This window comes from Oncorhynchus mykiss, chromosome 9 (genome assembly GCF_013265735.2).
Source record: "Oncorhynchus mykiss isolate Arlee chromosome 9, USDA_OmykA_1.1, whole genome shotgun sequence".
Taxonomy (NCBI): Eukaryota; Metazoa; Chordata; class Actinopteri; order Salmoniformes; family Salmonidae; genus Oncorhynchus; species Oncorhynchus mykiss.
In genome coordinates this window covers 65,840,509-65,862,327 of record NC_048573.1, presented here as the reverse complement: position 1 = coordinate 65,862,327, position 21,819 = coordinate 65,840,509, and the positions used below count along the sequence as shown (strand labels likewise).

The following is a 21,819-nucleotide window of genomic DNA, read 5'->3' as shown; positions in this document are numbered from 1 at the left end:
TAATGTCAACAGCTCCACTCCACCAGACCCAGGTCAGAACACTGGAGATACACGTTGTTTAGTCTAGAACCCCCTCTCTGTAATGTCAACAGCTCCGCTCCACCAGACCCAGGTCAGAACACTGGAGATACACGTTGTTTAGTCTAGAACCCCCTCTCTGTAATGTCAACTGCTCCGCTCCACCAGACCCAGGTCAGAACCCTACATCTACTCTAGAAGCCTCTCCAACAGTGTAGAACCCCTATGGCATGTCTGGTCTCATATGAGGTCCATACTTCCCCTATAGAATCAGGGACTGATTCAGACCCATGGCATTCTCTCGTCAGTCAGTGACTTGAATCAATCCATTAACTATCAGGCAGAAAATGAGACCAGCAGTCAAACTTGAGGCTCATATTTCAGTAGTTCTATTATGGAACAACTCCTCAGGGAGTCTGACTAACAGGGCAGTGTCATACAGAACTCTCTGGGAGTCTGACTAACAGGGCAGTGTCATACAGAACTCTCTGGGAGTCTGACTAACTGGGCAGTGTCATACAGAACTCTCTGGGAGTCTGACTAACTGGGCAGTGTCATACAGAACTCTCTGGGAGTCTGACTAACTGGGCAGTGTCATACAGAACTCTCTGGGAGTCTGACTAACTGGGCAGTGTCATACAGAACTCTCTGGGAGTCTGACCAACAGGTCAGTGTCATACAGAACTCTCTGGGAGTCTGCCTAACAGGTCAGTGTCATACAGGCCTCTGATGCCGCCTGGTGGCTGTTGGTGGGCTTTTATATCAAAATCATCTTGTCTTTCTGCTATTCCCTTTCACTTGTATGACCCTGTGTGCGTCGACTGTCCAGCAGCTGAGCCTACGAGGGAGGGGAACGGTGTGATTCTTCTGGTGGCTGTCCCCCTGCTGCTGCTGCTGATCCTCGCTGTGTGTGTGTGTGGCCTGGTGTCGTGGCTCTGCTCCAGATCACAGCACCACAGGCTTGGCTACAACAAGGACCATGACGTCACCATGCTCAATGTCCCCAGTGGGGCAGACCCCACCTATGGGGTAAGAATGGAATTTTATGAAATTTAATTGAATTGTATTGATACACAAGAGGACATTTAGATGTCACAGAATCAGTACCAAGATCACTGCCCCTTTAGCAATAATATTGGTACTTAAAGTATATTATGAAATTGCTACATGACAACAAGTGGCAGGGGACTGTGATCCTTGATGTGTGTGACTCTCTGTGTCTGCAGGATGTCTTTGATGAGTTCTGTACCTCAGGCAGTGGGACTGGTCTGCCATACCTGGTACAGAGGACCATGGCACGACAGATCTCTCTGGTCGAGTGCATCGGTAAAATACTCTTCTTCATTCTCACTCTCTCCTTTATGTCTCTCAGTGCCTTACTCAAACTCACTAGTTTATGTACCAGTATGTTATGGAGTTCATGTACCAATAAGTTATGGAGTTTATGTACCAATATGTTATGGAGTTCATGTACCAATATGTTATGGAGTTTATGTACCAATATGTTATGGAGTTTATGTACCAATATGTTATGGAGTTCATGTACCAATATGTTATGGAGTTCATGTACCAATATGTTATGGAGTTCATGTACCAATATGTTATGGAGTTCATGTACCAATATGTTATGGAGTTCATGTACCAGTATGTTATGGAGTTCATGTACCAATATGTTATGGAGTTCATGTACCAGTATGTTATGGAGTTAATGTACCAGTATGTTATGGAGTTCATGTGCCAGTATGTTATGGAGTTCATGTACCAATATGTTATGGAGTTCATGTACCCTTTGGGTTCATTTCCAGTCTTACTAGTGTGATGACATCGTTATACCAACCCACTCCATCTCTGCTGTGTGCCTGTTCCTCTGTCCCTCTCTCTACCCAGGTAAGGGCAGGTATGGAGAGGTGTGGAGAGGCACCTGGATGGGAGAGAGTGTTGCCGTGAAGATCTTCTCCTCCAGGGATGAGCAGTCTTGGTTCAGGGAGACAGAGATTTACAACACTGTACAGCTCAGACATGACAACATCCTGGGTGAGTCAGCGTAATCCTGTTAGTTCACTTTTAGAACAATTCCTACATTTCTACCAATTCCCCTGGAATCAAAATAGTGTTTGTTTCCTTTCAATGACTTCTGGTACACTTGATTTAGCTTGCCTGGCCTGGTCTTGCCTGGCCTGGCCTGGCCTGGCCTGGTCTGGCCTGGCCTGGTCTGGTCTGGTCTGGCCTGGCCTGACCTGGTCTGGCCTGGTCTGACGAACACAATACCTTCTGTCTTCTCTCCCCCCAGGCTTCATAGCATCTGACATGACGTCTCAGAACTCCACTACTCAGCTGTGGCTGATCACCCACTTCCACCAGCTGGGTAGTCTCTACGACTTCCTCCAGTACAGCAGCCTGGACCCAGAGGGCTGCCTAAGGATGTGCCTGTCTGTAGCCTGTGGTCTGGTCCACCTTCACACAGAGATACTCAGCTGCCAGGGAAAACCCGCCATCGCCCACCGAGACCTGAAGAGCCGAAACATCCTGGTCAAGATGAACGGACAGTGCTGCATCGCTGACCTGGGTGAGAGGAGGATGAGGTGGGAGGAAAGGAGAGGGAGAGAGGGCTAGAGGAGAGAGGGCTAGAGGAGAGAGGGCTGAAGGAGAGAGGGCTAGAGGAGAGAGGGATAGAGGAGAGAGGGATAGAGGAGAGAAGGCTAGAGGAGAGAGGGCTGAAGGAGAGAGGGCTAGAGGAGAGAGGGATAGAGGAGAGAGGGCTGAAGGAGAGAGGGATAGAGGAGAGAGGGCTGAAGGAGAGAGGGATAGAGGAGAGAGAGATAGAGGAGAGAGGGCTGAAGGAGAGAGGGGTAGAGGAGAGAGGGCTAGAGGAGAGAGGGATAGAGGAGAGAGGGCTGAAGGAGAGAGGGATAGAGGAGAGAGGGCTGAAGGAGAGAGGGATAGAGGAGAGTGGGATAGAGGATAGAGGGCTGAAGGAGAGAGGGCTGAAGGAGAGAGGGCTAGAGGAGAGAGGGCTAGAGGAGAGAGGGATAGAGGAGAGAGGGCTGAAGGAGAGAGGGATAGAGGAGAGAGGGATAGAGGAGAGAGGGCTGAAGGAGAGAGGAGAGAGGGCTGAAAGAGAGAGAGATAGAGGAGAGAGGGCTGAAGGAGAGAGGGATAGAGGAGAGAGGGCTGAAGGAGAGAGGGATAGAGGAGAGAGGGCTGAAGGAGCGAGGGCTAGAGGAGAGAGGGCTGAAGGAGAGAGGGCTAGAATAGAGAGGGCTGAAGGAGAGAGGGCTAAAGGAGAGAGGGCTAGAGGAGAGAGGGCTGAAGGAGAGAGGGCTGAAGGAGAGTGGGCTAGAATAGAGAGGGCTGAAGGAGAGAGGGATAGAGGAGAGAGGGCTGAAGGAGAGAGGGCTAGAGGAGAGAGGGCTAGAGGAAAGAGGGCTGAAAGATAGAGGGCTAGAGGAGAGAGGGCTGAAGGGGAGAGGGCTGAAGGAGAGAGGGCTGATGGAGCGAGGGCTAGAGGAGAGAGGGCTAGAGGAGAGAGGGCTGAAGGAGAGAGGGCTAGAGGAGAGAGGGCTGAAGGAGAGATGGCTAGAATAGAGAGGGCTGAAGGAGAGAGGGCTAGAGGAGAGAGGGCTAGAGGAGAGAGGGCTAGAGGAAAGAGGGCTGAAAGATAGAGGGCTAGAGGAGAGAGGGCTGAAGGGGAGAGGGCTGAAGGAGAGAGGGCTGATGGAGCGAGGGCTAGAGGAGAGAGGGCTAGAGGAGAGAGGGCTGAAGGAGAGAGGGCTAGAGGAGAGAGGGCTGAAGGAGAGATGGCTAGAGGAGAGAGGGCTAGAGGAGAGAGGGCTGAAGGAGAGAGGGCTAGAGGAGAGAGGGCTAGAGGAGAGAGGGCTGAAGGAGAGAGGGCTAGAATAGAGAGGGCTGAAGGAGAGAGGGCTAGAGGAGAGAGGGCTGAAGGAGAGAGGGCTAGAGGAGGGATGGCTAGAGGAGAGAGGGCTGAAGGAGAGAGGGCTAGAGGAGAGATGGCTAGAGGAGAGAGGGCTGAAGGAGAGAGGGCTGAAGGAGAGTGGGCTAGAATAGAGAGGGCTGAAGGAGAGAGGGCTAGAGGAGAGAGGGCTGAAGGAGAGATGGCTAGAATAGAGAGGGCTGAAGGAGAGAGGACTGAAGGAGAGAGGGCTGAAGGAGAGAGGGCTAGAATAGAGAGGGCTGAAGGAGAGAGGGCTAGAGGAGAGAGGGCTGAAGGAGAGATGGCTAGAGGAGAGAGGGCTAGAGGAGAGAGGGCTGAAGGAGAGAGGGCTAGAGGAGAGAGGGCTAGAGGAGAGAGGGCTAGAGGAGAGATGGCTAGAGGAGAGAGGGCTGAAGGAGAGAGGGATAGAGGAGTGGGCTAGAGGAGAGAGGGCTGAAGGAGAGAGGGCTGGAGAGAGGGCTAGAGGAGAGAGGGATATAATAGAGAGGGCTGAAGGAGAGAGTGATAGAGGAGAGAGGGATAGAGGAGAGAGGGCTGAAGGAGAGAGGGATAGAGGTGAGAGGGGTAGAGGAGAGATGGCTGAAGGAGAGAGGGATAGAGGAGAGAGGGCTGAAGGATAGAGGATAGAGGGCTGAAGGAGAGAGGGCTAGAGGAGAGAGGGCTGAAGGAGAGAGGGCTGATGGAGAGAGGGCTAGAGGAGAGAGGGCTAGAGGAGAGAGGGCTAGAGGATAGAGGGCTGAAGGAGAGAGGGCTGAAGGGGAGAGGGCTAGAGGAGAGATGGCTAGAGGAGAGAGGGCTGAAGGAGAGAGGACTAGAGGGGAGAGGGCTGAAGGAGAGAGGGCTAGAGGAGAGAGGGCTGAAGGATAGATGATAGAGGGCTGAAATGGAGAGGGCTAGAGGAGAGAGGGCTAGAGGACAGAGAGCTGAAGGAGAGAGGGCTAGAGGAGAGAGGGCTGAAGGGGAGAGGGCTGAAGGAGAGAGGGCTGATGGAGCGAGGGCTAGAGGAGAGAGGGCTAGAGGAGAGGGCTGAAGGAGAGAGGGCTAGAGGAGAGAGGGCTGAAGGAGAGATGGCTAGAGGAGAGAGGGCTAGAGGAGAGAGGGCTGAAGGAGAGAGGGCTAGAGGAGAGAGGGCTAGAGGAGAGAGGGCTGAAGGAGAGAGGGCTAGAATAGAGAGGGCTGAAGGAGAGAGGGCTAGAGGAGAGAGGGCTGAAGGAGAGAGGGCTAGAGGGGAGATGGCTAGAGGAGAGAGGGCTGAAGGAGAGAGGGCTAGAGGAGAGATGGCTAGAGGAGAGAGGGCTGAAGTAGAGAGGGCTAGAATAGAGAGGGCTGAAGGAGAGAGGGCTAAAGGAGAGAGGGCTAGAGGAGAAAGGGCTGAAGGAGAGAGAGCTGAAGGAGAGTGGGCTAGAATAGAGAGGGCTGAAGGAGAGAGGGATAGAGGAGAGAGGGCTGAAGGAGAGAGGGCTAGAGGAGAGAGGGCTAGAGGAGAGAGGGCTAGAGGAAAGAGGGCTGAAAGATAGAGGGCTAGAGGAGAGAGGGCTGAAGGGGAGAGGGCTGAAGGAGAGAGGGCTGATGGAGCGAGGTCTAGAGGAGAGAGGGCTAGAGGAGAGAGGGCTAGAGGAGAGAGGGCTGAAGGAGAGATGGCTAGAATAGAGAGGGCTGAAGGAGAGAGGGCTAGAGGAGAGAGGGCTAGAGGAGAGAGGGCTAGAGGAAAGAGGGCTGAAAGATAGAGGGCTAGAGGAGAGAGGGCTGAAGGGGAGAGGGCTGAAGGAGAGAGGGCTGATGGAGCGAGGGCTAGAGGAGAGAGGGCTAGAGGAGAGAGGGCTGAAGGAGAGAGGGCTAGAGGAGAGAGGGCTGAAGGAGAGATGGCTAGAGGAGAGAGGGCTAGAGGAGAGAGGGCTGAAGGAGAGAGGGCTAGAGGAGAGAGGGCTAGAGGAGAGAGGGCTGAAGGAGAGAGGGCTAGAATAGAGAGGGCTGAAGGAGAGAGGGCTAGAGGAGAGAGGGCTGAAGGAGAGAGGGCTAGAGGAGGGATGGCTAGAGGAGAGAGGGCTGAAGGAGAGAGGGCTAGAGGAGAGAGGGATAGAGGAGAGAGGGCTGAAGGAGAGAGGGATAGAGGAGAGAGGGCTGAAGGAGAGAGGGATAGAGGAGAGAGAGATAGAGGAGAGAGGGCTGAAGGAGAGAGGGGTAGAGGAGAGAGGGCTAGAGGAGAGAGGGATAGAGGAGAGAGGGCTGAAGGAGAGAGGGATAGAGGAGAGAGGGCTGAAGGAGAGAGGGATAGAGGAGAGTGGGATAGAGGATAGAGGGCTGAAGGAGAGAGGGCTGAAGGAGAGAGGGCTAGAGGAGAGAGGGCTAGAGGAGAGAGGGATAGAGGAGAGAGGGCTGAAGGAGAGAGGGATAGAGGAGAGAGGGATAGAGGAGAGAGGGCTGAAAGAGAGAGGAGAGAGGGCTGAAAGAGAGAGAGATAGAGGAGAGAGGGCTGAAGGAGAGAGGGATAGAGGAGAGAGGGCTGAAGGAGAGAGGGATAGAGGAGAGAGGGCTGAAGGAGCGAGGGCTAGAGGAGAGAGGGCTGAAGGAGAGAGGGCTAGAATAGAGAGGGCTGAAGGAGAGAGGGCTAAAGGAGAGAGGGCTAGAGGAGAGAGGGCTGAAGGAGAGAGGGCTGAAGGAGAGTGGGCTAGAATAGAGAGGGCTGAAGGAGAGAGGGATAGAGGAGAGAGGGCTGAAGGAGAGAGGGCTAGAGGAGAGAGGGCTAGAGGAAAGAGGGCTGAAAGATAGAGGGCTAGAGGAGAGAGGGCTGAAGGGGAGAGGGCTGAAGGAGAGAGGGCTGATGGAGCGAGGGCTAGAGGAGAGAGGGCTAGAGGAGAGAGGGCTGAAGGAGAGAGGGCTAGAGGAGAGAGGGCTGAAGGAGAGATGGCTAGAATAGAGAGGGCTGAAGGAGAGAGGGCTAGAGGAGAGAGGGCTAGAGGAAAGAGGGCTGAAAGATAGAGGGCTAGAGGAGAGAGGGCTGAAGGGGAGAGGGCTGAAGGAGAGAGGGCTGATGGAGCGAGGGCTAGAGGAGAGAGGGCTAGAGGAGAGAGGGCTGAAGGAGAGAGGGCTAGAGGAGAGAGGGCTGAAGGAGAGATGGCTAGAGGAGAGAGGGCTAGAGGAGAGAGGGCTGAAGGAGAGAGGGCTAGAGGAGAGAGGGCTAGAGGAGAGAGGGCTGAAGGAGAGAGGGCTAGAATAGAGAGGGCTGAAGGAGAGAGGGCTAGAGGAGAGAGGGCTGAAGGAGAGAGGGCTAGAGGAGGGATGGCTAGAGGAGAGAGGGCTGAAGGAGAGAGGGCTAGAGGAGAGATGGCTAGAGGAGAGAGGGCTGAAGGAGAGAGGGCTGAAGGAGAGTGGGCTAGAATAGAGAGGGCTGAAGGAGAGAGGGCTAGAGGAGAGAGGGCTGAAGGAGAGATGGCTAGAATAGAGAGGGCTGAAGGAGAGAGGACTGAAGGAGAGAGGGCTGAAGGAGAGAGGGCTAGAATAGAGAGGGCTGAAGGAGAGAGGGCTAGAGGAGAGAGGGCTGAAGGAGAGATGGCTAGAGGGGAGAGGGCTAGAGGAGAGAGGGCTGAAGGAGAGGGTGCTAGAGGAGAGAGGGCTGAAGGGGAGAGGGCTAGAGGAGAGATGGCTAGAGGAGAGAGGGCTGAAGGAGAGAGGACTAGAGGGGAGAGGGCTGAAGGAGAGAGGGCTAGAGGATAGATGATAGAGGGCTGAAATGGAGAGGGCTAGAGGAGAGAGGGCTAGAGGACAGAGAGCTGAAGGAGAGAGGGCTAGAGGAGAGAGGGCTGAAGGGGAGAGGGCTGAAGGAGAGAGGGCTGATGGAGCGAGGGCTAGAGGAGAGAGGGCTAGAGGAGAGGGCTGAAGGAGAGAGGGCTAGAGGAGAGAGGGCTGAAGGAGAGATGGCTAGAGGAGAGAGGGCTAGAGGAGAGAGGGCTGAAGGAGAGAGGGCTAGAGGAGAGAGGGCTAGAGGAGAGAGGGCTGAAGGAGAGAGGGCTAGAATAGAGAGGGCTGAAGGAGAGAGGGCTAGAGGAGAGAGGGCTGAAGGAGAGAGGGCTAGAGGGGAGATGGCTAGAGGAGAGAGGGCTGAAGGAGAGAGGGCTAGAGGAGAGATGGCTAGAGGAGAGAGGGCTGAAGTAGAGAGGGCTAGAATAGAGAGGGCTGAAGGAGAGAGGGCTAAAGGAGAGAGGGCTAGAGGAGAGAGGGCTGAAGGAGAGAGAGCTGAAGGAGAGTGGGCTAGAATAGAGAGGGCTGAAGGAGAGAGGGATAGAGGAGAGAGGGCTGAAGGAGAGAGGGCTAGAGGAGAGAGGGCTAGAGGAGAGAGGGCTAGAGGAAAGAGGGCTGAAAGATAGAGGGCTAGAGGAGAGAGGGCTGAAGGGGAGAGGGCTGAAGGAGAGAGGGCTGATGGAGCGAGGTCTAGAGGAGAGAGGGCTAGAGGAGAGAGGGCTGAAGGAGAGAGGGCTAGAGGAGAGAGGGCTGAAGGAGAGATGGCTAGAATAGAGAGGGCTGAAGGAGAGAGGGCTAGAGGAGAGAGGGCTAGAGGAGAGAGGGCTAGAGGAAAGAGGGCTGAAAGATAGAGGGCTAGAGGAGAGAGGGCTGAAGGGGAGAGGGCTGAAGGAGAGAGGGCTGATGGAGCGAGGGCTAGAGGAGAGAGGGCTAGAGGAGAGAGGGCTAGAGGAGAGAGGGCTGAAGGAGAGATGGCTAGAGGAGAGAGGGCTAGAGGAGAGAGGGCTGAAGGAGAGAGGGCTAGAGGAGAGAGGGCTAGAGGAGAGAGGGCTGAAGGAGAGAGGGCTAGAATAGAGAGGGCTGAAGGAGAGAGGGCTAGAGGAGAGAGGGCTGAAGGAGAGAGGGCTAGAGGAGGGATGGCTAGAGGAGAGAGGGCTGAAGGAGAGAGGGCTAGAGGAGAGATGGCTGAAGGGGAGAGGGCTGAAGGAGAGAGGGCTGATGGAGCGAGGGCTAGAGGAGAGAGGGCTAGAGGAGAGGGCTGAAGGAGAGAGGGCTAAAGGAGAGAGGGCTAGAGGAGAGAGGGCTGAAGGAGAGAGAGCTGAAGGAGAGTGGGCTAGAATAGAGAGGGCTGAAGGAGAGAGGGATAGAGGAGAGAGGGCTGAAGGAGAGAGGGCTAGAGGAGAGAGGGCTGAAGGAGAGAGGGCTAGAGGAGGGATGGCTAGAGGAGAGAGGGCTGAAGGAGAGAGGGCTAGAGGAGAGATGGCTAGAGGAGAGAGGGCTGAAGGAGAGAGGGCTGAAGGAGAGTGGGCTAGAATAGAGAGGGCTGAAGGAGAGAGGGCTAGAGGAGAGAGGGCTGAAGGAGAGATGGCTAGAATAGAGAGGGCTGAAGGAGAGAGGACTGAAGGAGAGAGGGCTGAAGGAGAGAGGGCTAGAATAGAGAGGGCTGAAGGAGAGAGGGCTAGAGGAGAGAGGGCTGAAGGAGAGATGGCTAGAGGGGAGAGGGCTAGAGGAGAGAGGGCTGAAGGAGAGAGGGCTAGAGGAGAGAGGGCTGAAGGGGAGAGGGCTAGAGGAGAGATGGCTAGAGGAGAGAGGGCTGAAGGAGAGAGGACTAGAGGGGAGAGGGCTGAAGGAGAGAGGGCTAGAGGAGAGAGGGCTGAAGGATAGATGATAGAGGGCTGAAATGGAGAGGGCTAGAGGAGAGAGGGCTAGAGGACAGAGAGCTGAAGGAGAGAGGGCTAGAGGAGAGAGGGCTGAAGGGGAGAGGGCTGAAGGAGAGAGGGCTGATGGAGCGAGGGCTAGAGGAGAGAGGGCTAGAGGAGAGGGCTGAAGGAGAGAGGGCTAGAGGAGAGAGGGCTGAAGGAGAGATGGCTAGAGGAGAGAGGGCTAGAGGAGAGAGGGCTGAAGGAGAGAGGGCTAGAGGAGAGAGGGCTAGAGGAGAGAGGGCTGAAGGAGAGAGGGCTAGAATAGAGAGGGCTGAAGGAGAGAGGGCTAGAGGAGAGAGGGCTGAAGGAGAGAGGGCTAGAGGGGAGATGGCTAGAGGAGAGAGGGCTGAAGGAGAGAGGGCTAGAGGAGAGATGGCTAGAGGAGAGAGGGCTGAAGTAGAGAGGGCTAGAATAGAGAGGGCTGAAGGAGAGAGGGCTAAAGGAGAGAGGGCTAGAGGAGAGAGGGCTGAAGGAGAGAGAGCTGAAGGAGAGTGGGCTAGAATAGAGAGGGCTGAAGGAGAGAGGGATAGAGGAGAGAGGGCTGAAGGAGAGAGGGCTAGAGGAGAGAGGGCTAGAGGAGAGAGGGCTAGAGGAAAGAGGGCTGAAAGATAGAGGGCTAGAGGAGAGAGGGCTGAAGGGGAGAGGGCTGAAGGAGAGAGGGCTGATGGAGCGAGGTCTAGAGGAGAGAGGGCTAGAGGAGAGAGGGCTGAAGGAGAGAGGGCTAGAGGAGAGAGGGCTGAAGGAGAGATGGCTAGAATAGAGAGGGCTGAAGGAGAGAGGGCTAGAGGAGAGAGGGCTAGAGGAAAGAGGGCTGAAAGATAGAGGGCTAGAGGAGAGAGGGCTGAAGGGGAGAGGGCTGAAGGAGAGAGGGCTGATGGAGCGAGGGCTAGAGGAGAGAGGGCTAGAGGAGAGAGGGCTAGAGGAGAGAGGGCTGAAGGAGAGATGGCTAGAGGAGAGAGGGCTAGAGGAGAGAGGGCTGAAGGAGAGAGGGCTAGAGGAGAGAGGGCTAGAGGAGAGAGGGCTGAAGGAGAGAGGGCTAGAATAGAGAGGGCTGAAGGAGAGAGGGCTAGAGGAGAGAGGGCTGAAGGAGAGAGGGCTAGAGGAGGGATGGCTAGAGGAGAGAGGGCTGAAGGAGAGAGGGCTAGAGGAGAGATGGCTGAAGGGGAGAGGGCTGAAGGAGAGAGGGCTGATGGAGCGAGGGCTAGAGGAGAGAGGGCTAGAGGAGAGGGCTGAAGGAGAGAGGGCTAAAGGAGAGAGGGCTAGAGGAGAGAGGGCTGAAGGAGAGAGAGCTGAAGGAGAGTGGGCTAGAATAGAGAGGGCTGAAGGAGAGAGGGATAGAGGAGAGAGGGCTGAAGGAGAGAGGGCTAGAGGAGAGAGGGCTGAAGGAGAGAGGGCTAGAGGAGAGAGGGCTAGAGGAGAGAGGGCTGAAGGAGAGAGGGCTAGAATAGAGAGGGCTGAAGGAGAGAGTGCTAGAGGAGAGAGGGCTGAAGGAGAGAGGGCTAGAGGGGAGATGGCTAGAGGAGAGAGGGCTGAAGGAGAGAGGGCTAGAGGAGAGATGGCTAGAGGAGAGAGGGCTGAAGTAGAGAGGGCTAGAATAGAGAGGGCTGAAGGAGAGAGGGCTAAAGGAGAGAGGGCTAGAGGAGAGAGGGCTGAAGGAGAGAGAGCTGAAGGAGAGTGGGCTAGAATAGAGAGGGCTGAAGGAGAGAGGGCTGAAGGAGAGAGGGCTAGAGGAGAGAGGGCTAGAGGAGAGAGGGCTAGAGGAAAGAGGGCTGAAAGATAGAGGGCTAGAGGAGAGAGGGCTGAAGGGGAGAGGGCTGAAGGAGAGAGGGCTGATGGAGCGAGGTCTAGGAGAGAGGGATAGAGAGGGATAGAGGAGAGAGGGCTGAAGGATAGAGGATAGAGGGCTGAAGGAGAGAGGGCTAGAGGAGAGAGGGCTGAAGGAGAGAGGGCTGATGGAGAGAGGGCTAGAGGAGAGAGGGCTAGAGGAGAGAGGGCTAGAGGAGAGAGGGCTGAAGGAGAGAGAGCTGAAGGAGAGTGGGCTAGAATAGAGAGGGCTGAAGGAGAGAGGGATAGAGGAGAGAGGGCTGAAGGAGAGAGGGTTAGAGGAGAGAGGGCTGAAGGGGAGAGGGCTGAAGGAGAGAGGGCTGATGGAGCGAGGGCTAGAGGAGAGAGGGCTAGAGGAGAGAGGGCTGAAGGAGAGAGGGCTAGAGGAGAGAGGGCTGAAGGAGAGATGGCTAGAGGAGAGAGGGCTAGAGGAGAGAGGGCTGAAGGAGAGAGGGCTAGAGGAGAGAGGGCTGAAGGAGAGAGGACTAGAGGGGAGAGGGCTGAAGGAGAGAGGGCTAGAGGAGAGAGGGCTGAAGGATAGATGATAGAGGGCTGAAATGGAGAGGGCTAGAGGAGAGAGGGCTAGAGGACAGAGAGCTGAAGGAGAGAGGGCTAGAGGAGAGAGGGCTGAAGGGGAGAGGGCTGAAGGAGAGAGGGCTGATGGAGCGAGGGCTAGAGGAGAGAGGGCTAGAGGAGAGGGCTGAAGGAGAGAGGGCTAGAGGAGAGAGGGCTGAAGGAGAGATGGCTAGAGGAGAGAGGGCTAGTGGAGAGAGGGCTGAAGGAGAGAGGGCTAGAGGAGAGAGGGCTAGAGGAGAGAGGGCTGAAGGAGAGAGGGCTAGAATAGAGAGGGCTGAAGGAGAGAGGGCTAGAGGAGAGAGGGCTGAAGGAGAGAGGGCTAGAGGGGAGATGGCTAGAGGAGAGAGGGCTGAAGGAGAGAGGGCTAGAGGAGAGATGGCTAGAGGAGAGAGGGCTGAAGTAGAGAGGGCTAGAATAGAGAGGGCTGAAGGAGAGAGGGCTAAAGGAGAGAGGGCTAGAGGAGAGAGGGCTGAAGGAGAGAGAGCTGAAGGAGAGTGGGCTAGAATAGAGAGGGCTGAAGGAGAGAGGGCTGAAGGAGAGAGGGCTAGAGGAGAGAGGGCTAGAGGAAAGAGGGCTAGAGGAAAGAGGGCTGAAAGATAGAGGGCTAGAGGAGAGAGGGCTGAAGGGGAGAGGGCTGAAGGAGAGAGGGCTGATGGAGCGAGGTCTAGAGGAGAGAGGGCTAGAGGAGAGAGGGCTGAAGGAGAGAGGGCTAGAGGAGAGAGGGCTGAAGGAGAGATGGCTAGAATAGAGAGGGCTGAAGGAGAGAGGGCTAGAGGAGAGAGGGCTAGAGGAGAGAGGGCTAGAGGAAAGAGGGCTGAAAGATAGAGGGCTAGAGGAGAGAGGGCTGAAGGGGAGAGGGCTGAAGGAGAGAGGGCTGATGGAGCGAGGGCTAGAGGAGAGAGGGCTAGAGGAGAGAGGGCTGAAGGAGAAAGGGCTAGAGGAGAGAGGGCTGAAGGAGAGATGGCTAGAGGAGAGAGGGCTAGAGGAGAGAGGGCTGAAGGAGAGAGGGCTAGAGGAGAGAGGGCTAGAGGAGAGAGGGCTGAAGGATAGATGATAGAGGGCTGAAATGGAGAGGGCTAGAGGACAGAGAGCTGAAGGAGAGAGGGCTAGAGGAGAGAGGGCTGAAGGGGAGAGGGCTGAAGGAGAGAGGGCTGATGGAGCGAGGGCTAGAGGAGAGAGGGCTAGAGGAGAGGGCTGAAGGAGAGAGGGCTAGAGGAGAGAGGGCTGAAGGAGAGATGGCTAGAGGAGAGAGGGCTAGAGGAGAGAGGGCTGAAGGAGAGAGGGCTAGAGGAGAGAGGGCTAGAGGAGAGAGGGCTGAAGGAGAGAGGGCTAGAATAGAGAGGGCTGAAGGAGAGAGGGCTAGAGGAGAGAGGGCTGAAGGAGAGAGGGCTAGAGGGGAGATGGCTAGAGGAGAGAGGGCTGAAGGAGAGAGGGCTAGAGGAGAGATGGCTAGAGGAGAGAGGGCTGAAGTAGAGAGGGCTAGAATAGAGAGGGCTGAAGGAGAGAGGGCTAAAGGAGAGAGGGCTAGAGGAGAGAGGGCTGAAGGAGAGAGAGCTGAAGGAGAGTGGGCTAGAATAGAGAGGGCTGAAGGAGAGAGGGCTGAAGGAGAGAGGGCTAGAGGAGAGAGGGCTAGAGGAAAGAGGGCTGAAAGATAGAGGGCTAGAGGAGAGAGGGCTGAAGGGGAGAGGGCTGAAGGAGAGAGGGCTGATGGAGCGAGGTCTAGGAGAGAGGGATAGAGAGGGATAGAGGAGAGAGGGCTGAAGGATAGAGGATAGAGGGCTGAAGGAGAGAGGGCTAGAGGAGAGAGGGCTGAAGGAGAGAGGGCTGATGGAGAGAGGGCTAGAGGAGAGAGGGCTAGAGGAGAGAGGGCTAGAGGATAGAGGGCTGAAGGAGAGAGGGCTGAAGGGGAGAGGGCTAGAGGAGAGATGGCTAGAGGAGAGAGGGCTGAAGGAGAGAGGACTAGAGGGGAGAGGGCTGAAGGAGAGAGGGCTAGAGGAGAGAGGGCTGAAGGATAGATGATAGAGGGCTGAAATGGAGAGGGCTAGAGGACAGAGAGCTGAAGGAGAGAGGGCTAGAGGAGAGAGGGCTGAAGGGGAGAGGGCTGAAGGAGAGAGGGCTGATGGAGCGAGGGCTAGAGGAGAGAGGGCTAGAGGAGAGGGCTGAAGGAGAGAGGGCTAGAGGAGAGAGGGCTGAAGGAGAGATGGCTAGAGGAGAGAGGGCTAGAGGAGAGAGGGCTGAAGGAGAGAGGGCTAGAGGAGAGAGGGCTAGAGGAGAGAGGGCTGAAGGAGAGAGGGCTAGAATAGAGAGGGCTGAAGGAGAGAGGGCTAGAGGAGAGAGGGCTGAAGGAGAGAGGGCTAGAGGAGAGAGGGCTGAAGGAGAGAGGGCTAGAGGAGAGATGGCTAGAGGAGAGAGGGCTGAAGTAGAGAGGGCTAGAATAGAGAGGGCTGAAGGAGAGAGGGCTAAAGGAGAGAGGGCTAGAGGAGAGAGGGCTGAAGGAGAGAGAGCTGAAGGAGAGTGGGCTAGAATAGAGAGGGCTGAAGGAGAGAGGGATAGAGGAGAGAGGGCTGAAGGAGAGAGGGCTAGAGGAGAGAGGGCTAGAGGAGAGAGGGCTAGAGGAAAGAGGGCTGAAAGATAGAGGGCTAGAGGAGAGAGGGCTGAAGGGGAGAGGGCTGAAGGAGAGAGGGCTGATGGAGCGAGGTCTAGAGGAGAGAGGGCTAGAGGAGAGAGGGCTGAAGGAGAGAGGGCTAGAGGAGAGAGGGCTGAAGGAGAGATGGCTAGAATAGAGAGGGCTGAAGGAGAGAGGGCTAGAGGAGAGAGGGCTAGAGGAGAGAGGGCTAGAGGAAAGAGGGCTGAAAGATAGAGGGCTAGAGGAGAGAGGGCTGAAGGGGAGAGGGCTGAAGGAGAGAGGGCTGATGGAGCGAGGGCTAGAGGAGAGAGGGCTAGAGGAGAGAGGGCTAGAGGAGAGAGGGCTGAAGGAGAGATGGCTAGAGGAGAGAGGGCTAGAGGAGAGAGGGCTGAAGGAGAGAGGGCTAGAGGAGAGAGGGCTAGAGGAGAGAGGGCTGAAGGAGAGAGGGCTAGAATAGAGAGGGCTGAAGGAGAGAGGGCTAGAGGAGAGAGGGCTGAAGGAGAGAGGGCTAGAGGAGGGATGGCTAGAGGAGAGAGGGCTGAAGGAGAGAGGGCTAGAGGAGAGATGGCTAGAGGAGAGAGGGCTGAAGGAGAGAGGGCTAGAATAGAGAGGGCTGAAGGAGAGAGGGCTGAAGGAGAGTGGGCTAGAATAGAGAGGGCTGAAGGAGAGAGGGCTAGAGGAGAGAGGGCTGAAGAAGAGATGGCTAGAGGAGAGAGGGCTAGAGGAGAGAGGGCTGAAGGAGAGAGGGCTAGAGTAGAGAGGGCTAGAGGAGAGAGGGCTGAAGGAGAGAGGGCTAGAATAGAGAGGGCTGAAGGAGAGAGGACTGAAGGAGAGAGGGCTAGAATAGAGAGGGCTGAAGGAGAGAGGGCTAGAGGAGAGAGGGCTGAAGGAGAGATGGCTAGAGGAGAGAGGGCTAGAGGAGAGAGGGCTGAAGGATAGAGGGCTAGAGGAGAGAGGGCTAGAGGAGAGATGGCTAGAGGAGAGAGGGCTGAAGGAGAGAGGGATAGAGGAGAGGGCTAGAGGAGAGAGGGCTGAAGGAGAGAGGGCTGGAGAGAGGGCTAGAGGAGAGAGGGATATAATAGAGAGGGCTGAAGGAGAGAGTGATAGAGGAGAGAGGGATAGAGGAGAGAGGGCTGAAGGAGAGAGGGATAGAGGTGAGAGGGGTAGAGGAGAGATGGCTGAAGGAGAGAGGGATAGAGGAGAGAGGGCTGAAGGATAGAGGATAGAGGGCTGAAGGAGAGAGTGCTAGAGGAGAGAGGGCTGAAGGAGAGAGGGCTGATGGAGAGAGGGCTAGAGGAGAGAGGGCTAGAGGAGAGAGGGCTAGAGGATAGAGGGCTGAAGGAGAGAGGGCTGAAGGATAGAGGGCTGAAGGGGAGAGGGCTAGAGGAGAGATGGCTAGAGGAGAGAGGGCTGAAGGAGAGAGGACTAGAGGGGAGAGGGCTGAAGGAGAGAGGGCTAGAGGAGAGAGGGCTGAAGGATAGATGATAGAGGGCTGAAATGGAGAGGGCTAGAGGAGAGAGGGCTAGAGGAGAGAGAGCTGAAGGAGAGAGGGCTAGAGGAGAGAGGGCTGAAGGGGAGAGGGCTGAAGGAGAGAGGGCTGATGGAGCGAGGGCTAGAGGAGAGAGGGCTAGAGGAGAGAGGGCTGAAGGAGAGAGGGCTAGAGGAGAGAGGGCTGAAGGAGAGATGGCTAGAGGAGAGAGGGCTAGAGGAGAGAGGGCTAGAGGAGAGAGGGCTAGAGGAGAGAGGGCTGAAGGAGAGAGGGCTAGAATAGAGAGGGCTGAAGGAGAGAGGGCTAGAGGAGAGAGGGCTGAAGGAGAGAGGGCTATAGGAGAGAGGGCTGAAGGAGAGAGGGCTAGAGGAGAGATGGCTAGAGGAGAGAGGGCTAGAATAGAGAGGGCTGAAGGAGAGAGGGCTGAAGGAGAGTGGGCTAGAATAGAGAGGGCTGAAGGAGAGAGGGCTAGAGGAGAGAGGGCTGAAGGAGAGATGGCTAGAGGAGAGAGGGCTAGAGGAGAGAGGGCTGAAGGAGAGAGGGCTAGAGTAGAGAGGGCTAGAGGAGAGAGGGATGAAGGAGAGAGGGCTAGAATAGAGAGGGCTGAAGGAGAGAGGACTGAAGGAGAGAGGGCTGAAGGAGAGAGGGCTAGAATAGAGAGGGCTGAAGGAGAGAGGGCTAGAGGAGAGAGGGCTGAAGGAGAGATGGCTAGAGGAGAGAGGGCTAGAGGAGAGAGGGCTGAAGGAGAGAGGGCTAGAGGAGAGAGGGCTAGAGGAGAGATGGCTAGAGGAGAGAGGGCTGAAGGAGAGAGGGATAGAGGAGAGGGCTAGAGGAGAGAGGGCTGAAGGAGAGAGGGCTGGAGAGAGGGCTAGAGGAGAGAGGGATATAATAGAGAGGGCTGAAGGAGAGAGTGATAGAGGAGAGAGGGCTGAAGGAGAGAGGGATAGAGGAGAGAGGGGTAGAGGAGAGATGGCTGAAGGAGAGAGGGATAGAGGAGAGAGGGCTGAAGGATAGAGGATAGAGGGCTGAAGGAGAGAGGGCTAGAGGAGAGAGGGCTGAAGGAGAGAGGGCTGATGGAGAGAGGGCTAGAGGAGAGAGGGCTAGAGGAGAGAGGGCTAGAGGATAGAGGGCTGAAGGAGAGAGGACTAGAGGGGAGAGGGCTGAAGGAGAGAGGGCTGAAGGATAGATGATAGAGGGCTGAAATGGAGAGGGCTAGAGGAGAGAGGGCTAGAGGAGAGAGAGATGAAGGAGAGAGGGCTAGAGGAGAGAGGGCTGAAGGATAGAGGGCTACAGGAGAGAGGGCTGAAGGGGAGAGGGCAGAAGGAGAGAGGGCTGATGGAGCGAGGGCTAGAGGAGAGAGGGCTAGAGGAGAGAGGGCTGAAGGAGAGAGGGCTAGAGGAGAGAGGGCTGAAGGAGAGATGGCTAGAGGAGAGAGGGCTGAAGGAGAGAGGGCTAGAGGAGAGAGGGCTAGAGGAGAGAGGGCTAGAGGAGAGATGGCTAGAGGAGAGAGGGCTGAAGGAGAGAGGGCTAGAGGAGAGAGGGCTAGAGGAGAGAGGGCTAGAGGAGAGAGGGCTAGAGGAGAGAGGGCTGAAGGAGAGATGGCTAAAGGAGAGAGGGCTAGAGGAGAGAGGGCTAGAGGAGAGAGGGCTAGAATAGAGAGGGCTGAAGGAGAGAGGGCTAAAGGAGAGAGGGCTAGAGGAGAGAGGGCTAGAGGAGAGAGGGCTAGAGGAGAGAGGGCTGAAGGAGAGAGGGCTGAAGGCAAGTGGGCTAGAATAGAGAGGGCTGAAGGAGAGAGGGATAGAGGAGAGAGGGCTGAAGGAGAGAGGGCTAGAGGAGAGAGGGCTAGAGGAGAGAGGGCTAGAGGAAAGAGGGCTGAAAGATAGAGGGCTAGAGGAGAGAGGGCTGAAGGGGAGAGGGCTGATGGAGCGAGGGCTAGAGGAGAGAGGGCTAGAGGAGAGAGGGCTGAAGGAGAGAGGGCTAGAGGAGAGACGGCTGAAGGAGAGATGGCTAGAATAGAGAGGGCTGAAGGAGAGAGGGATAGAGGAGAGAGGGCTGAAGGAGAGAGGGCTAGAGGAGAGAGGGCTAGATGAGAGAGGGCTAGAGGAAAGAGGGCTGAAAGATAGAGGGCTAGAGGAGAGAGGACTGAAGGGGAGAAGGCTGAAGGAGAGAGGGCTGATGGAGCGAGGGCTAGAGGAGAGAGGGCTAGAGGAGAGAGGGCTGAAGGAGAGAGGGCTAGAGGAGAGAGGGCTGAAGGAGAGATGGCTAGAAGAGAGAGGGCTAGAGGAGAGAGGGCTGAAGGAGAGAGGGCTAGAGGAGAGAGGGCTAGAGGAGAGAGGGCTAGAGGAGAGAGGGCTGAAGGAGAGAGGGCTAGAATAGAGAGGGCTGAAGGAGAGAGGGCTAGAGGAGAGAGGGCTGAAGGAGAGTGGGCTAGAGGAGAGAGGGCTGAAGGAGAGAGGGCTAGAGGAGAGATGGCTAGAGGAGAGAGGGCTGAAGGAGAGAGGGCTAGAATAGAGAGGGCTGAATGAGAGAGGGTTGAAGAAGAGAGGGCTGAAGGAGAGTGGGCTAGAATAGAGAGGGCTGAAGGAGAGAGGGCTAGAGGAGAGAGGGCTGAAGGAGAGATGGCTAGAGGAGAGAGGGCTAGAGGAGAGAGGGCTGAAGGAGAGAGGGCTAGAGTAGAGAGGGCTAGAGGAGAGAGGGCTGAAGGAGAGAGGGCTAGAATAGAGAGGGCTGAAGGAGAGAGGACTGAAGGAGAGAGGGCTGAAGGAGAGAGGGCTAGAATAGAGAGGGCTGAAGGAGAGAGGGCTAGAGGAGAGAGGGCTGAAGGAGAGATGGCTAGAGGAGAGAGGGCTAGAGGAGAGAGGGCTGAAGGAGAGAGGGCTAGAGGAGAGATGGCTAGAGGAGAGAGGGCTGAAGGAGAGAGGGATAGAGGAGAGGGCTAGAGGAGAGAGGGCTGAAGGAGAGAGGGCTGAAGGAGAGATGGCTAGAGGAGAGAGGGCTAGAGGAGAGAGGGCTAGAGGAGAGAGGGCTGAAGGAGAGATGGCTAGAGGAGAGAGGCCTAGAGGAGAGAGGGCTAGAGGAGAGAGGGCTAGAGGAGAGAGGGCTGAAGGAGAGAGGGCTAGAGGAGAGAGGGCTGAAGGAGAGAGGGCTAGAATAGAGAGGGCTGAAGGAGAGAGGGCTAAAGGAGTGAGGGCTAGAGGAGAGAGGGCTAGAGGAGAGAGGGCTGAAGGAGAGAGGGCTAGAGGAGAGAGGACTGAAGGAGAGAGGGCTAGAATAGAGAGGGCTGAAGGAGAGAGGGCTAAAGGATAGAGGGCTAGAGGAGTGAGGGCTGAAGGGGAGAGGGCTAAAGGATAGAGGGCTGAAGGAGAGAGGGCTAGAATAGAGAGGGCTGAAGTGGAGAGGTATAGAGGAGAGAGGGCTGAAGGAGACAGGGCTAGAGGAGAGAGGGCTAGAGGAGAGAGGGCTGAAGGATAGAGGGCTAGAGGAGAGAGGGCTGAAGGGGAGAGGGCTGAAGGAGAGAGGGCTAGAGGAGAGAGGGCTAGAGGAGGGAGGGCTGAAGGAGAGAGGGCTAGAGGAGAGAGGGCTGAAGGAGAGATGGCTAGATGAGAGAGGGCTAGAGGAGAGAGGGCTGAAGGAGAGTGGGCTAGAGGAGAGAGGGCTAGAGGAGAGAGGGCTAGAGGAGAGATGACTAGAGGAGAGAGGGCTGAAGGAGAGAGGGCTAGAGGAGAGAGGGCTAGAGGAGAGAGGGCTGAAGGAGAGAGGGCTAGAGGAGAGATGGCTAGAGGAGAGAGGGCTGAAGGAGAGATGGCTAGAGGAGAGAGGGCTGAAGGAGAGAGGGCTAGAGGAGAGAGGGCTAGAGGAGAGAGGGCTAGAGGAGAGAGGGCTGAAGGAGAGATGGCTAGAGGAGAGAGGCCTAGAGGAGAGAGGGCTAGAGGAGAGAGGGCTAGAGGAGAGAGGGCTGAAGGAGAGAGGGCTAGAGGAGAGAGGGCTGAAGGAGAGAGGGCTAGAATAGAGAGGGCTGAAGGAGAGAGGGCTAAAGGAGTGAGGGCTAGAGGAGAGAGGGCTAGAGGAGAGAGGGCTGAAGGAGAGAGGGCTAGAGGAGAGAGGACTGAAGGAGAGAGGGCTAGAATAGAGAGGGCTGAAGGAGAGAGGGCTAAAGGATAGAGGGCTAGAGGAGTGAGGGCTGAAGGGGAGAGGGCTAAAGGATAGAGGGCTGAAGGAGAGAGGGCTAGAATAGAGAGGGCTGAAGTGGAGAGGTATAGAGGAGAGAGGGCTGAAGGAGACAGGGCTAGAGGAGAGAGGGCTAGAGGAGAGAGGGCTGAAGGATAGAGGGCTAGAGGAGAGAGGGCTGAAGGGGAGAGGGCTGAAGGAGAGAGGGCTAGAGGAGAGAGGGCTAGAGGAGGGAGGGCTGAAGGAGAGAGGGCTAGAGGAGAGAGGGCTGAAGGAGAGATGGCTAGATGAGAGAGGGCTAGAGGAGAGAGGGCTGAAGGAGAGTGGGCTAGAGGAGAGAGGGCTAGAGGAGAGAGGGCTAGAGGAGAGATGACTAGAGGAGAGAGGGCTGAAGGAGAGAGGGCTAGAGGAGAGAGGGCTAGAGGAGAGAGGGCTGAAGGAGAGAGGGCTAGAGGAGAGAGGGCTGAAGGAGAGAGGGCTAGAGGAGAGATGGCTAGAGGAGAGAGGGCTGAAGGAGAGATGGCTAGAGGAGAGAGGGCTGAAGGAGAGAGGGCTAGAGGAGAGAGGGCTAGAGGAGAGAGGGCTGAAGGGGAGAGGGCTAGAGGAGAGAGGGCTGAAGGAGAGAGGTTTAGAATAGAGAGGGCTGAAGGAGAGAGGGCTAAAGGATAGAGGGCTAGAGGAGAGAGGGCTGAAGGGGAGAGGGCTAAAGGATAGAGGGCTGAAGGAGAGAGGGCTAGAATAAAGAGGGCTGAAGTGGAGAGGGATAGAGGAGAGAGGGCTGAAGGAGAGAGGGCTAGAGGAGAGAGGGCTAGAGGAGAGAGGGCTGAAGGATAGAGGGCTAGAGGAGAGAGGGCTGAAGGGGAGAGGGCTGAAGGAGAGAGGGCTGATGGAGTGAGGGCTAGAGGAGAGAGGGCTAGAGGAGAGAGGGCTGAAGGAGAGAGGGCTAGAGGAGAGAGGGCTGAAGGAGAGATGGCTAGAGGAGAGAGGGCTAGAGGAGAGAGGGCTGACGGAGAGAGGGCTAGAGGAGAGAGGGCTAGAGGAGAGAGGGCTAGAGGAGAGAGGGCTAGAGGAGAGATGGCTAGCGGAGAGAGGGCTGAAGGAGAGAGGGCTAGAGGAGAGAGGGCTAGAGGAGAGAGGGCTGAAGGAGAGAGGGCTAGAGGAGAGAGGGCTGAAGGAGAGAGGGCTAGAGGAGAGATGGCTAGAGGAGAGAGGGCTGAAGGAGAGAGGGCTAGAGGAGAGATGGCTAGAGGAGAGAGGGCTGAAGGAGAGAGGGCTAGAATAGAGAGGGCTGAAGGAGAGAGGGCTGAAGGAGAGAGGGCTAGAATAGAGAGGGCTGAAGGAGAGAGGGCTAGAGGAGAGAGGGCTGAAGGAGAGATGGCTAGAGGAGAGAGGGCTGAAGGAGAGAGGGCTAGAGGGCTAGAGGAGAGAGGGCTGAAGGAGAGAGAGCTAGAGGAGAGAGGGCTGAAGGAGAGAGGGCTAGAGGAGAGAGGGCTAGAGGAGAGAGGGC

General features: G+C 56.5%; 1 protein-coding gene across 6 annotated transcripts in view; it reads left to right on the top strand.

Moving 5' to 3' along the window:
* Positions 1-21,819, top strand: part of LOC110532700 (serine/threonine-protein kinase receptor R3) — a 46,010-nt gene that overhangs the window by 12,884 nt on the left and 11,307 nt on the right. For 4 of the 6 annotated variants that reach the window (XM_036988723.1, XM_036988720.1, XM_036988722.1 and 1 more), the window contains 4 exons: positions 848-1,047; positions 1,245-1,344; positions 1,906-2,052; positions 2,309-2,584. In XM_036988723.1, the coding sequence (XP_036844618.1) occupies positions 848-1,047; positions 1,245-1,344; positions 1,906-2,052; positions 2,309-2,584 (723 nt within the window). The remainder of the gene's footprint in view (positions 1-847; positions 1,048-1,244; positions 1,345-1,905; positions 2,053-2,308; positions 2,585-21,819) is intronic. The other 2 variants (XM_036988724.1, XM_036988721.1) reach the window with 1 other exon arrangement.